At 42.7% G+C, this 15,629-nt stretch overlaps 2 protein-coding genes and 1 long non-coding RNA gene across 3 annotated transcripts; 1 reads left to right on the top strand and 2 right to left on the bottom strand.

Moving 5' to 3' along the window:
- Positions 1-230: 230 nt before the first annotated feature.
- LOC139433757 (uncharacterized) lies at positions 231-1,690 on the top strand. Its single transcript, XM_071202991.1, has 2 exons — positions 231-859; positions 946-1,690. The coding sequence occupies exons 1-2, from the start codon at positions 329-331 to the stop codon at positions 1,639-1,641; spliced, it is 1,227 nt and encodes a 408-aa protein (XP_071059092.1). The 5' UTR covers positions 231-328; the 3' UTR covers positions 1,642-1,690.
- Positions 1,691-7,077: 5,387 nt separating this feature from the next.
- LOC139433800 (general transcription factor II-I repeat domain-containing protein 2A-like) lies at positions 7,078-8,328 on the bottom strand. The gene has a single exon (XM_071203019.1). It carries the CDS (start codon positions 8,326-8,328, stop codon positions 7,078-7,080), a length of 1,251 nt encoding a protein of 416 aa, XP_071059120.1.
- A 2,685-nt stretch (positions 8,329-11,013) lies between these two features.
- Positions 11,014-14,078, bottom strand: LOC139433758 (uncharacterized). Its single transcript, XR_011643145.1, has 3 exons — positions 14,010-14,078; positions 12,970-13,114; positions 11,014-11,146 (listed from the first exon to the last, which is right to left on the bottom strand). It is a non-coding gene; the product is annotated as an uncharacterized lncRNA (long non-coding RNA).
- Between the last annotated feature and the right edge of the window lie 1,551 nt (positions 14,079-15,629).

Below are 15,629 nucleotides of genomic sequence, written 5' to 3' on the forward strand. Positions count from 1 at the left end.
TTCCCGCCTGCAGCAAGTCCCCCACTGGCTCTCACACCCATTCATCCAGCTCCTCAGAGCCTGCATCCATCCATACCGAGGCCTCGTCAACCTCCCCTCCCATAAATTCCCCCTGGTTCCGGGGCAGGGGCTGGGGAAATATAATGCGGGACATAACATTCCCACGGATCATGGGTAAGTGTTTTGGCTATGTGACACATGCAGTTTCTGTAACACATCATGTGTTCTGCAAGGATACCGGGAGCATTATGCAGGTATCGACCCACCAGTGAGGCTCCAGGAAAACACAGTCTCCAAACTAAGCAGAGTGAAGTCGTTCCTCAGTTTCATGGCACACGGTTTCAATCGCCTGTCTGACTGGCTCTTTTTGAGGGATCTCAAGAGGATACGCGGGTGGTCCCGGAGCCTGATGAAGTCAAGCCTTCAGGTCACGACCTCCGACTTCTACATCAAGAATATATCACACTTTCTCAAGTACATGGCCGACACACCGTGCAAGGGGAGCAGGCTCAGCCAAACCGACATGATTTTAATCAAACGGGAAGTAGTTGCCATCCTGAAGTCCCTGAAGAGAAAAGTACTTATCCACCAGATGCAAGTGAAGCGTGACAAGATGGAAGGTCTGCCGAGCCACAACGACCTAATGACATGCTTGACTTCGACCACCACTCGCATCCCTCAGCTCCTGGATGTGATGGCCAGCAATCCGACTACCGCGACCCGGACACTGCTCTATGGGTATATGACTCTTCATTGGAGCTGCATTTATGGCCACCGTCCGGGGGTCTACTCCAACATGACCAACGCCGAGGTCCGAAAGGCGGATACAACTGGCACTGCCTTCGGCTACCTGGTTCATGTGAGTGCTATTAATCAATGTATTTATTCTGGCAGTTATATGCATGATTGACATTGTATTGACACTCTCTATCTCTGTCATAACAGGTAAGTAACCACAAGACGGCCAACGCGTTCGGGGAGGCGCAGCTGTACCTCACCGTAGAAGAATTTGGATGGATGAAGAGGTGGCTGGAAATTAAGGGTACGCTGACCTGCACCCAGAGCCGTTACTTTCTGTACACAGAGGGGAAGAACCCGTTCAGGAAGCTTGCCTACTCCCTGAGGTTGGCATGGGCTGATGTGGGGCTCCGCAGTCCCATTAACTTCACCGACCTCCGCACAGTCCACGCCGATAATGCGAAGAGGTTTCAAGACAAAGGCAACCGCCAAAGAGTGAGTGATTTCATGTGTCACAACACTGCAACTGCGGACAAATTTTACGCGAATAATCCTTCTTTGAAGGAGGCTGCGGACATTCGGTTGCTCTTCACAGAGTCACTGCAAGCAGCGGCGGCGGCATCGACAGCAGCAGCAGCGGGAAATGAAGACACTTTTGCGGGTATTGACATCGACAGTGACAGCTCTGGAGAGGAGCACAGCCCGGCTCCCTACCAAGACTCCCTTCCAAGACATGTCCCGAAGAGGGACCAGTCACTGGCCGAACACAGCCCCTCAGACATGGGTGAAGAGAGGGTGCCATACTCTGCCCCAACTTCACCCACTGTTGCCAGTGATCAACTTGTAAATATGCAGTGTGTTGTTGTAATCAGTCCCCTTGTAAATACGTTATATCCTGTGTGAATGTATTTATTACTGTCAATATTACTGTAAATAAAGTTTGTTAAAATTACTAAGTGTTCTGTTTTTAAAGCCCACTATGGGTTTTTTTTCCTTTAAGATCCCCAGGGGCACGATATTCTGGTTCTGGTGGTAGCATGGAGGTGTTTAGTCCAAGTGAGGAGTGCTCAAGTGTGGGATGATTTGTAAGGTAGAAGAGGGTAAAACAAGTTAAAGTGTGAACCTCCAGCAGGGCAGGTGGTGCTGTGAAGAGGGCCGACTATGGGTGCCGATGGGCGGACGGTAAAGCACCGCAAAGTAGACCCCCTTTAAGTGTAGCCAGGGGCACGAGAAACATCCTCCATGGAGGTTGGGTGCTGCTGCTGTGAAGAAGGCCGACTATGGGTGCCGATGGGCGGACGGTAAAGCACCGCAAAGTAGACCCCCTTTAAGTGTAGCCAGGGGCACGAGAAACATCCTCCATGGAGGTTGGGTGCTGCTGCTGTGAAGAAGGCCGACTATGGGTGCCGATGGGCGGACGGTAAAGCACCGCAAAGTAGACCCCCTTTAAGTGTAGCCAGGGGCACGAGAAACATCCTCCATGGAGGTTGGGTGCTGCTGCTGTGACGAAGGCCGACTATGGGTGCCGATGGGCGGACGGTAAAGCACCGCAAAGTAGACCCCCTTTAAGTGTAGCCAGGGGCACGAGAAACATCCTCCATGGAGGTTGGGTGCTGCTGCTGTGAAGAAGGCCGACTATGGGTGCCGATGGGCGGACGGTAAAGCACCGCAAAGTAGACCCCCTTTAAGTGTAGCCAGGGGCACGAGAAACATCCTCCATGGAGGTTGGGTGCTGCTGCTGTGAAGAAGGCCGACTATGGGTGCCGATGGGCGGACGGTAAAGCACCGCAAAATACACCCCCCTTTAAGATTCCCAGGGGCACGAGATTCTTGAGGGTGTGATCATCTTGGTTTAGTCCGTGGGGGAGTGCTTAAGTTCGGGGGCCCGGGGACCCAAGGTGCTCGAGGTTCTGGAGGTACATGGGAGGGATCCTGGAGCTCCTCAGTCCGTGTTTTGGGGGTCTTGGAGCGGCCCCGAAGAGGTGCCTTTGTCGGTGTACCTAATGGGTAAGAAAGCCAGTCTACACAGGTCGTGAAATGTGATTGAAATGTACAGAGTGCTGTACATTTCAATCACTTTGAATGGGAGTCGTGAGGTGTGGATGAAATGGCCATATCTCCCTTAAATTCACAGCAAAGTTACCCATCTTTCACACACTAATTCATGGGTAACAGAGCCATGTGCACCATGCATTTAAAGTAATGTTAGCCAGCTTTCAGACACTAATTCGTGGGTAATAAAGGCCTGTACATCTCCCTGTTTGAAAGGGCCATATCTCCCTTAGATTCACAGCAAAGTTACCCATCTTTCACACACTAATTCATGGGTAACAGAGCCATGTGCACCATGCATTTAAAGTAATGTTAGCCAGCTTTCAGACACTAATTCGTGGGGAAGAAAGTCACCCTGGTCGGGTCGTGAAATGTGATTGAAATGTACAGAGTGCTGTACATTTCAATCACTTTGAATGGGAATCGTGAGGTGTGGATGAAATGGCCTGTTTAATCCGATTTTGAGCACTCTTTTCCCCGCATAAACTAGTTTAAATCACCGTTAAACACTTATTTTGTTGATGTCTATATAACCGACTTCCCGCTATGCATTGCGGTCGGTTATATGGACACAACTACCCTGGCACTAGGCAGACCGCGGCCGGTAGTAAATGTCCAACCAGTGTTCCACCTGATCCCTAGGGTATGTTAGGAAAAGGGACCACATTACTCCTGTTCTGGCTGCCTTACACTGGCTCCCTATAGAACACAGGATAGAATTTAAAATTCTTCTTCTCGCCTACAAAGCCCTTAATGGGCAGGCGCCATCTTACCTTAAAGAACTCATTATACCCTACTGTCCTACTAGGGCATTGCGTTCCAAGAATGCAGGGTTGTTGGTTGTTCCTAGAATCTCTAAAAGTACAATGGGAGCCAGAGCCTTTTCTTATCAAGCTCCACATTTGTGGAATCAGCTTCCAGTTTGTGTTCGGGCGGCAGACACCCTATCCGTTTTTAAGAGTGCGCTTAAGACCTTCCTTTTTGATAAAGCTTATAGTTAGGGCTGATTCGATTCAGCCCCTAGTTTTGCTGATATAGGCTTAGTTTGTCGGGGGACATCTTACTTCTTCCTTCTCTCTGTCTGTACCTGTGTACTCTCATGTTCCGATTAACCCAGCTTCCCCAAATGTCTTTATTTTTGGTGTCTATATACGCCGGGATCCGGAGTCATGGATGATCCTGCGGTCCTGTGTCCTGGATCGCGAGCGCTGGATCTTGAGTCGTGGCTGTGGTCCTGGATCATCGGTCCTAGATGGATATCCTCGTGGATTCATCTTCCTATTATCCACACATGCATTTCTAAACATTTGGACTACCTATGTTGCAAATGTATCATCTTTTCAATTTACACACGGCATCTATTGCACGTCTGTCCGTCCTGGGAGAGGGATCCCTCCTCTGTTGCTCTCCCTGAGGTTTCTCCCATTTTTCCCTTTAAACTGGGTTTTCTTTGGAAGTTTTTCCTTGTACGATGTGAGGGTCTAAGGACAGAGGGTGTCGTATTGTCATACTGATATTCTGTACACACTGTGAAGACCACTGAGACAAATGTAACATTTGTGATATTGGGCTATATAAATAAACATTGATTGATCCACTTTCTTAGTGTTAGAGGACTCGAGCAGCAGCGTTCTGAATTAGCTGCAGTTTTCTAATAGATTTTTTAGTGAGACCTGTAAAGACACCATTACAGTAGTCCAGTCTACTGAAGATAAAAGTATGGACAAGTTTTTCCAAATCCTGCTGTGACATTAGTCTTTTAATCCTAGATATATTCTTTAGGTGATAGTAGGCTGATTTAGTAACTGTTTTAATGTGACTGTTGAAACTCAGGTCAGAGTCCATGACTACACCTAGATTTCTGGCTTTATCTGTTGTTTTGAACATTGCAGACTGAAGCTCAGCGCTAACTTTTATACGTTCTGCCTTGGCTCCAAAAACCATTACCTCAGATTTATCTTTGTTTAATTGGAGAAAGTTCTGACACATCCAGTCATTGATTTGTTCAATGCACTTACTCAGTGTTTGAATTGGAGCATAGTCTCCTGGTGAAATTGTCATGTAAATGTGTGTGTCATCCGCATAGCTATGGTAACTTATTTTGTTGTTTTTCATTATCTGAGCCAGTGGTAGCATGTAGATGTTAAAGAGAAGAGGCCCCAAGATGGAGCCTTGAGGTACCCCACATGTCATATTTGTATTTGTAGTATAATATTTTACAAATGATGAATTACGGCAAACATGTGCAATATATCCATTATTACAGCTCCGTGGGCTGGCAGTAAGGCGATATGGGTCTGTTCTTATTGTGCATCCATGGGTAAAGGTAAAACTGAAGTGTAGTACTGAACACGTAACATGAACGTGCCGGTCGGCGCGGTCCCGTGGGTTAGATGCAGAGATGGGGACTCGAGTCTGCGACTCGGACTCGAGTCTGCGACTCGGACTCGAGTCGCACTTAAGTCGCACACACAGAGACTTCAGACTTGACTTGGACTCGTGACCAAAAGACTTCAGACTCGACTTGGACTCGTGTGTTGGGACTCGTGAACAATCATTGTGTTTTCTATTTTTGGCGTATTAAAGGTGGGGTAGGTACATTTGAGAGAAACCGGCTCGAGATCGCTAGAATTTGAAAATACACAACCGGAGATAATCTGCTAGAGGCTGCTACTTCCTTATAGAGCCCGCCTCCTCCAACACACACGAACGCGCACATGACCAATGAGGGCACGAGATAAGTTTGTGCCCAGATGGAAGGCTGACAGGCAGGTAGGCCATCCAGTTATTTTAGCCGGGCTCATTACGCAGACGTGCGCGCCTCTGTATACCTCGTAGTAACACAATAGCGACCGGCGGCACATCTGCGGCTTATTATACATCCATGACCTGCGGTTGTACCGCTTGTAATTAGGTTCAACTACAAAAACTTCGAACAAAACGCCGGCGGCACCAACAAAAGGAGCGCACACTGCAAAGTCTGCAATATCAAAATCAAGGATGCTGGCGCAACAACGTCGAATTTCATCAGGCACTTGAAAACTCACCCGGAGAGGTCAGTCACATTAACGCATGGACGGTTAGCAAACATGTTTAGCTCAGCATCAGCTATGTAATGTTAACTTAGCTTGCTACTAGCTTTGTATTTGTGATACTGATTTCTGATTCTGAAGTGTTTTGCTTATAAGTTGTTTGCATTTAGCTAAAGTGTGATGTTTTTCCTCATATTGCATTGCAATAGCCTGTTTAAAGTGATCATATAACAAACAACTAATCAGTACTGATACTGTATGCTAATAGATATAGGAGTGATAATAACATAGTAAATGCTTTGAATTTCTTAGATATAGCGTGCAGTATTCTTATCAGACTGGATAGCAGCAGACAATAGAAGGCTTATTACAACCAGAAGAGACATGAGACTTTTATTTTGTAGAGACTTGAGACTTGACTTGGACTCGTGACCAAAGACTTGAGACTTGATCAAGTCTCACCCCACAAAGACTTGAGACTTGACTTGGACTCGTGACCAAAGACTTGAGACTTGACTTGGACTTGCAAAAAAAGACTTGTGAACATCTCTGGTTAGATGCGCATTCATAATGCAGAAGGAAATAACTCTCAGAATAACGTTATTAGCACATTTTTACAACTTGAGGAGCGAATGTTTTTAATAAGGGCTATACAAGTGTTCATACTGGGTAGTTTATTTAGTTTAAAAAAAATTATCCAACAATTTACAGACCACTCTTTCCCAATGTAAGTCAATGGGAAAAAGTGTTTCCAGGCCTGGCAACCAAACGGAAGTGTAGTACCGCCGTATGGCCACCACGAATATTTTCATCTGAGTCAGGCGCACTTCCTGGGGGCTTGGCCCACATGCATTACGTCATCAATGTGATCTCTGTAATTAAAGATCTTGTATTCACCAAGATGTTACAATATCCATAAAGAAAAAGTAAATCTGTTTACAGTTGTTTCATATGGATGTTGAGAGGTATCCATATATCTCTTAATTTTGCTCTCAAAGTGCACCAAATTGATGCATCTAACTTCAATATTTAAAAAAATAATAATCTTCTCGGGGGAGCATGCCCCCGGATCCCCCTAGAGCAGGGGTCTCAGACTCCATTTACCTGGGGGCCGCTGGACGTAGAGTCTGGGCACGTCTGGGCCGCTTCAAGTATTCCACAAAAAATGTATTAAAAAATACAACATTAACAGTTCTTCAACATCTTCTTAACATGAACGGTTCTTCACAACATAACTATTTACAGTTGCTGTTGCCTACTCCTTGCTGGTAGAGACCTGGCAGCGCTTCCTCTCACACAGCTGAGCCACATTTGGTTTGAGGGAGGAAGCAGTTGAAACCCTTAGTATGGCTTGAAGATGTTCATCAGTAAGTCTGGACCTGTACTTTGACTTATTGAAGTTCATGGTGGAGAAGAGCTGTTCACACATATATGTGCTCCCAAAAAGGCACATGGTCCGCTTGAACATCCTGGAAAGCTCAGGGAAGGAGGGGGGCAATTCTCTCATGAACTGTCCAAGCTTGTCTGCTTTCCCATTCACTTCCCTGAACTTGGCTTTGAGCTCAGAATTGCACTGCAGGTCAATGAGCTGCATTTGAAGCACACCAGGGGCATTTTCCACATCAAAGGAGAAGGGGTCTGCAAACATTTGGAAAGTGGCTCTGTGTGTCTTGAAGTCTGCAAACCGCTGATCAAATTCCTCCTGTAGCTTCACAATGGCATCAACATACTTCTCACTACTGAATGCTGTGCCCCTGTCCATGAGAGCCATGCATGCTGGGAAATGGCAGAGGTTTTTCCGAGGGAGCTGGGCTTTCCATAACACCAGTTTTGTAGAGAATGCTTTGACATTGTCATATGCTGCACTGACAAGCTGGCCCTGGCCCTGCAACTTCTTATTCAGTGCATTCAGCTCCTGTGTGATGTCAACAAGAAAAGCTAAGTCCATGAGCCATTTGGGATCACTCAGCTCGGGAACAGCCATCCCACCCTTCTCCAGCATGAATACGTTCAGTTCTGTTCTCAACTCAAAAAACCTCTTCAGGACGTTTCCCCTGCTGAGCCAACGCACCTCTGTGAAGTAGAGCACATCCTCATATTCTGACTCAATTTCCTCCAAAAAAGCACGGAACTGGCGGTGCTTTAAGCCCCTGGATCTGATATGGTTGATGCATTTTACAACAACAGACATCACATTGTCAAACTTCAAGCATTTGCTGCAAAGGGCCTGCTGATGGATAATGCAGTGCAGAGCAATAGCCTCCTCCACACCCTCCTCCTCCAGTTTTCTTTGAACAAGTGCCACCAGCCCATTTTTCCTCCCTGTCATTGATGGCGCTCCGTCGGTCGTAATTCCAACAAACCTCTTCCATGGCAGACCAATATCCGCAATGGCATCACACAGTTGCTGGAATATCTCCTGAGCGGTGGTCTGGCCATGCATTGGTTTCACTGTAAGCAACTCCTCTGTCACTTCAAACTTGTCATCAACACCACGGACATACATTGCGAGCTGAGCGGTGTCAGTGATGTCCGTGCTCTCATCAAGAGCCACAGAGTATGCACAGAAAAGTTTGGCTTTGTCGCACAGCTGATCATATATGTCACTTGATAAGTCAGAAATGCACTCTGCCACTGTGTTAGCTGACAGGCTGTTGTTGTTAAACTGACCCTTAGCAAAAAAATCTATAGAATACTATAGAAAAATCTATGGACAAATTCTATAGAACATTTCTGTAGAATACTACAGGATTTTTGCGGATATACTATAGAAATTGCCTACGTGTTTTACTATAGATTCTGGGAAATAATCTATAGAAAAATCTATGGACAAATTCTATAGAAAATTTCTGTAGAATACTACAGGATTTTTGCGGATATACTATAGAAATTGCCTACGTGTTTTACTATAGATTCTGGGAAATAATCTATAGAAAAATCTATGGACAAATTCTATAGAAAATTTCTGTAGAATACTACAGGATTTTTGCGGATATACTATAGAAATTGCCTACGTGTTTTACTATAGATTCTGGGAAATAATCTATAGAAAAATCTATGGACAAATTCTATAGAAAATTTCTGTAGAATACTACAGGATTTTTGCGGATATACTATAGAAATTGCCTACGTGTTTTACTATAGATTCTGGAAATACTATAGTATAGAAAATATACACTGTAGATGGTTTTTTTGTAGAAAATAGTCTATAGAATCCTATAGAAAACCCCATGGATGCTTTCTATAGAACTGTTCTGGAGAATACCATAGAATTTGTGACCTATATTCCATAGAATCTATTGATGTTTCTATAGAATTTCTGTAGAATATACTGCAGAATATTGGCAAATATTCTATAGAATGTACCTATGGATTTTACTATAGATTCTGCAAAATAATCTATAGAACATTGCTATTGTTTTCTATAAAATGGTTCTGCAGAATTTATAACATTAATTTACGGGAATTGTCCTTAAATATTTTACAGGTTTTACAGATGTATCTGCTCTTTTTACAGTCAATAACGTTTAATAAAAGTACAGCACTAAAACTTCTATGGGCAAAAAAAACGGAAAAAACGGTCAAATGACTGGCAGCAGGCTGCCAAACAAAAACCATAAAATTAAAGTAAAAATACTTTAACTGAAATAAAGTGCAAAAGCAATTAGTATACAGAAATTGTCCTTAAATATTTTAGAGGAAACTTTCCTCTCTTTTCAAAATCCATTGTCTTAAAATGTTACATTAAAATACCTTAAATAAAGTTCTGATGAGAAAAACAGTTTTTTACATTTTCTTTTATTAGATTTGTATGATCAAACACTAAAATAAATACAGAACCTAAAGAGCTAGAATACTGTTATTTTACAGCTTTTTTCTAACATATTCCAATCAAACAGGTTCAACAAAATGACATCACAAAATGTTCTGTAGGAAACAATTACTCTGAAAACTTAAAAATATTTGTAGAATTATAGTACAACTAATGAATACAGCATTTCATATTTAAACATCATACTTATAAACAGTAGAAACAAAAAGTAAGTTGAATTGAAATGGCAAAATGGCGACATATGTTCACATTGTCAATGTGAAGGAGCAGTGTGCAGGATTTAGTACGTCTAACAATGGGGATGTAGGTTCCAACCAATGGATAACTTGTTCACTCACCCTCCTATCCCAAGTGTGTAGGATAATGTATATTGGCTGCAAAAAACTTGAGGCCCAATCATGTTTCCTCTCTCCATTCTGTGCTACTGTAGACGTGGCAGTGCAACCTAGAGGACAAAAAGATCAGAATTAGAAACGGGTTTATTGCCAGGTATGTTCACACGTATGAGGAGGTGTCGTACATACAAATACAAAAATGTAAAAACTACACAGATAGCGAACTATATTAAGAAATAGAATGCAATAAATTATAGAATATAAAATATTGGCAGTAAGCAATATTTAAACATTGCATTATTTACCATCCTGTGATCTCCATGCAGAGTCTGCGTTGTGGCTGAGGTAAAGTGTCAGTGGGGGGGGGGGGGGGGGGGGCGGGCCTTGTTGAGGTGCCGAGAGGTTCTGGTCCTGATGGAGAGAGGTTTTGGTCCTGATGGAGAGAGGTTCTGGTCCTGATGGAGAACCTGATGGAGAGAGGTTCTGGTCCTTATGGAGAGAGGTTCTGGTCCTGATGGAGAGAGGTGTTGGTCCTGATGGAGAGAGGTTCTGGTCCTGATGGAGAGAGGTTCTGGTCCTGATGGAGAGAGGTGTTGGTCCTGATGGAGAGAGGTTCTGGTCCTGATGAAGAGAGGTTCTGGTCCTGATGGAGAGAGGTTCTGGTCCTGATGGAGAGAGGTTTTGGTCCTGATGGAGAGAGGTTCTGGTCCTTATGGAGAGAGGTGCTGGTCCTGATGGAGAGAGGTGTTGGTCCTGATGGAGAGAGGTTCTGGTCCTGATGGAGAGAGGTTCTGGTCCTTATGGAGAGAGGTGTTGGTCCTGATGGAGAGAGGTTCTGGTCCTGATGGAGAGAGGTTCTGGTCCTGATGGAGAGAGGTGTTGGTCCTGATGGAGAGAGGTTCTGGTCCTGATGAAGAGAGGTTCTGGTCCTGATGGAGAGAGGTTCTGGTCCTGATGGAGAGAGGTTTTGGTCCTGATGGAGAGAGGTTCTGGTCCTGATGGAGAGAGGTGTTGGTCCTGATGGAGAGAGGTTCTGGTCCTGAGGGAGAGAGGTTCTGGTCCTGATGGTGCGCAGCCTCCAGCCAGAGGGTTGTGTTGAAGGCAGAGCTGAAGTCCACAAACAGGATCCTGGCGTAGGTTCCTGCTGTGTCCAGGTGCTGGAGGAGGAAGTGAAGTGATAACTATTAGTAAACCATAATGATGGATGTTATTATCAGGGCATTGATTATTTCATAAGTTTAGAAGGGGGGAACATAGTCTAACAACAGTTAGCTTTTGTTAATTTTACCTCGAGACAAACTTGTGAGACTTGTTTCTGAAATCCCTTTCTCTTAAAGTGAATAAATAAAAAATAAAACAATGGAGGTGACCCTAAAACTAACCACTGGATTGCTTGTCTAACATGACCTAGTCCATAAGTGAGGTAAGGGTGGGAACAATCAAACACACCCTCCCAGGCACTACGTGTTAGCGAAGTACAACTGGGATTTCGAAGAGGAAGATATGCTTGCTCAATTCTTAATAATAAAGAAAAACCAACAAATTGAGCACTTGAGTTTTCATTAGCAGCGCCTAGCTACAGCTGTGGAGCTTCGGTCAATACCACTAATGCCCCTTTCACACAGCGCCTATTCAGCTCCGGCTCGGAGCTAGAGCCTGAAAAGCGCCGGGTTTTCCTGTTCACACCGCAGCGGCGCCGGCTCTTAGCTCCGGAATCCGCTTCATTTCCAGCTCCAAAACATTGTCGGTCCAGAGGCAAGAGCTTTGGAGCTAAGAGGCGACGTCGCTTACGTCTCTCTTACGTCGAGGCGTGCAGGAAACTAAACCCAACTCCCCTGAACATGGGTCGACTACCATGCCTGCCTACAAGCAGTGTGCTTATAAACACACTTTATAAAGTCAGGCAACACTAACCAGGCTTCGTGTGATTCTGTTTATTTGTACCTTACTTTGACTATCCGTTCACTGTTATCGATCATTGTGGAGAGAGGCAGACGTGTTGTTTTGTATTATTGCAGCTATCGGATGCAAGTAGTCAGTTTAGCTTCGGTTGCTATGCTAACATCACCCGTTTTATACCAGAGAAACTTTCATAACAGTGTTGTGATACCAAACAGCGTCAATTCAGACTGACACACATTCACTTAGGCGAAGGGGAACTGGGGATATGCATCAGCTGCTTGTGTGAGTCGGACAGTGAATACTTTAGAGCGGCCGCTGCAGTGTGAGCTAACCGGGAGCTAACGGGAGAATAAACTCCAGTGGAAGAGCAGCCAATACTGCAGCGGTCGGTAAATGCTGCAGAAACACATTAATAAACAATGAACCACGGCACTCTGGAGAAAAGTATAAGGTTGGAGAAGTCGTTATTCAATTTATTCTGGCTTCATGTGATTAAAAGCAACACGATCATCGACCCGACGCAGTTGTTGTTGTTGTGAGCGCCGTAATGGCTGCCGTTGGGGAGCAAATCAGCGATGTAAACGGTGACGTCATGACGCAGCAGGGGCAGCTCTGGAGCGCCAGTGGGCGGTGTGCACAGAGCGGGAGCTGAAAAGGGAAACCGGAGCTGAACCAGAAAAGCTCCCGCTCGGAGCTAGAAACTGAAAAGCGCTGGTGTGAAAGCTGCATAACAGTCTATTTCCTTAAAATGGTACATATCGATGAATCTATATTTTCATCTTCAGGTGATTAAATCTGCATAATGTCCCTGTACAATAAGATTCAAGCATTTTGTAATCCAGTGAGGAAATTCAAGACCAGTAAATATTGATTGATTAAACAACACTAAATAAAATGTTAGTGCTTTCTTCAAACTCAGACTCTCTGCTGCGGCTGTACCTCAAAGACAAAACAATTGTCTTATGATCTTTGTTGAACAAGGTCTGATTGTCCTGTACATGTACAATGTGGGGTATTTTTAAATACTTTACTAAACCACATTCAATACTATGTTAGACACAAGTTAGTTATTAATCACATATCAAAGTCTTTTCATCTCCAAGATGGAAGAATAGCTGGGTGCTGCCTGGAGAGACTGATGAGGGACACAGGCTGGCGTCAGCAGCTTTCCACACAAAGCCATCACATCTTCTCTTCCATAGTCCTCGCTGTCCACTGGTGCTCTGTAAAAAGAGTGAACATCACAGCCGTCATGTTAACCCTTTCTTACACAACAACATACAACCAACATGTGTCAAAAGTGACCCGAATTAGTTTTAATTGTAAATATCTTTGCAATAAATTACTTTAACCATTCAGGATTCCAGGTATTCCTCAATTAACCTGTTTTGGATCAACACCAATTTGTATTTTTCCCTTTCTTACTTTTTGAATAAAAATAATGTTTGTATCACTACACTTCTAAGGCACAACATGGGTCAAACATTACCCGTATTATTTTTGCTATGTTATTTCATGCATGGCTGAGTGTTTCTTTACTATACATTTTCAAAAATAATTAATTTTAGCAGTGATTTGGACCAAGCATGTATGATGTAGTAATACAAAAAGTATTTTAGTTCACACAGTGTGACATTAGCTAGTCATGTTAGCTTGTAATATATAGAGCAGAGCTAACTAGCAAGTTAGCCAAATGTTAGCGGTTAGCTGTTTATGCTATGCTAGCTGTTACTGAACATTAACAAACTAGATTCCGCTATAAGAAAGCTGTGAAACTGTACATTAAACTTGGCGACAACATTGTGACACCCCGCTGCATGTTTATGTGTAATTCTCCCGTGTTGGAGACGAGAGGGTGAGGGGGCAGCACTGCAATAAACTGTAAGCTAACGTTAGCAGCCACCTGTTAAGCCAGGTTTTCCGGGCGCAACATCTTGCAAGAAACAGCATGTCAGGGCTTCTTAACATTTAACAACCTATTAATGATGAATACCAACTTAACGGGAAGAAACTCAGCTAACTAGAAGAAGAAATGTAACCTTAAATAAAAAATAAAACATTCACAAACTAAGGATTATCTAAATACATATTTAACTCCATTACAGTTGCAGGACTCACCAGATCTCAAGTCTTCTGTTCTTTGTTGACGTCCCGATGCTCATATTTAACGTGTAAAACGATCCCGATGTAAATCCATACAATCCTGCAGCAGACATACAGACAGACAGCTGTAGCTTGCAGGAGGAGACCCACTCAAACTGACGTGGATGTTTCAAATGTGAACGACAGGCGCGGACAGTTCTCATTGGCAGGTTTCTTCGATTACGTTTATATTAACCAATCAGGAGTGTTGTGGACTCATTCCAAACATGCCTGACTTGTCTGCCGTGTTTTGGCTGAATTCTATTTCAATTGCCGTAGCTCTGGCTGTCGGCCAGAATCCGAAAACCATACATTATACTGTAAAACTAAGGCTTATTACTGTGTATTGACCAATGGGAGAAAGAAAAAAAAAACAGCAACATAAATAAAACAAGGATAACTGTGACTTGTTGAGTAAATAACAGTGTGTGTTTTAAACCTTGATCCTCCATGCAGAAATGTCTCCACTTTCTATCATTTTAATTTGTTTTAATGATATTGTCAACTGTAGATGTTTACAATATAGTAAGTTAGGAATTTAATGAGAACATATTTATTTACTTTTGTTTCAACATTGGATATTTTGTGTTTGTGGTGGATTCAATCGAATATTGAGAAAATGATGTATGTAAAAAGGTTTTAATTACATTTTACGTTTTTTTTAGTTGACGCTTTTTTTTACAGTTTTATGATTACCTTAAAATTACAAAGAAAATCTTAAAGTCTTATAATAGTAATACACTTTTATATTACGAGTTACATATTTAATTACAGATAATACTTTTTATTTGACGTACATCTGCATTTATTTTCTGAAAGTGCAAAAATACTGTAAATATTATATAGTAAATTTACTGTAAAAAAAAGGAAATAAACGTTATTTGTGGTTATTGTCAAAATACTGAAAATAATGTTTTGGGTTGTTAATTTATAGTTAATATCTGCCATTTTACAGGATTTTGCAAGTTATTTAAAAAAACATGATACTTACTATAAACATTTACAGTTATTTCCTGTAAAATTACGATCTTTTTTTACAGTATATAATAGACTGCAAAACAGAGTAGAGTACTGCAGACTCCAATGAGTTGTTTATAACAGACTCATACTAACAATAGATATTGTTATATGTTACTTAGCTTTAATCTCCAGTTGTAACAGATAATTAGTTACATAACAAAAGTGATCAATGTATACATACAGATGCAGTCACAGCAATTCTGGAGCATTGACATCAGATTACAAGGACAGTGACATTCATTCAGTTTAGAGTTCCATTCCAATATGTTGTATGGTTGTATATGGTTATGTATAGGTTACATAATTTAATTGGGCACATAATCCAGTATACAGTTGTAAAGATTTCAAAGGGACCCATACAGCTTTTGCAAAGCAGCTCAGTTCCACAAAATGATGTAGATTACTATGATTTTCTCTATTCCAATTTAAAGACGAGTTTTATAGAATTCTATAGAATTCTATAGAATTTAGTATAGGTTGCATCAGAGAGAAAATGTCATGCATGTTTTCTTTGAATGCTATAGATTTCTACACATTTCTATAGATTTCTATAGATTTCTACAGATATGTCATGAG

The sequence above is a fragment of the Pseudochaenichthys georgianus genome, chromosome 4, assembly GCF_902827115.2.
Source record: "Pseudochaenichthys georgianus chromosome 4, fPseGeo1.2, whole genome shotgun sequence".
In the NCBI taxonomy this organism is placed as follows: domain Eukaryota; kingdom Metazoa; phylum Chordata; class Actinopteri; order Perciformes; family Channichthyidae; genus Pseudochaenichthys; species Pseudochaenichthys georgianus.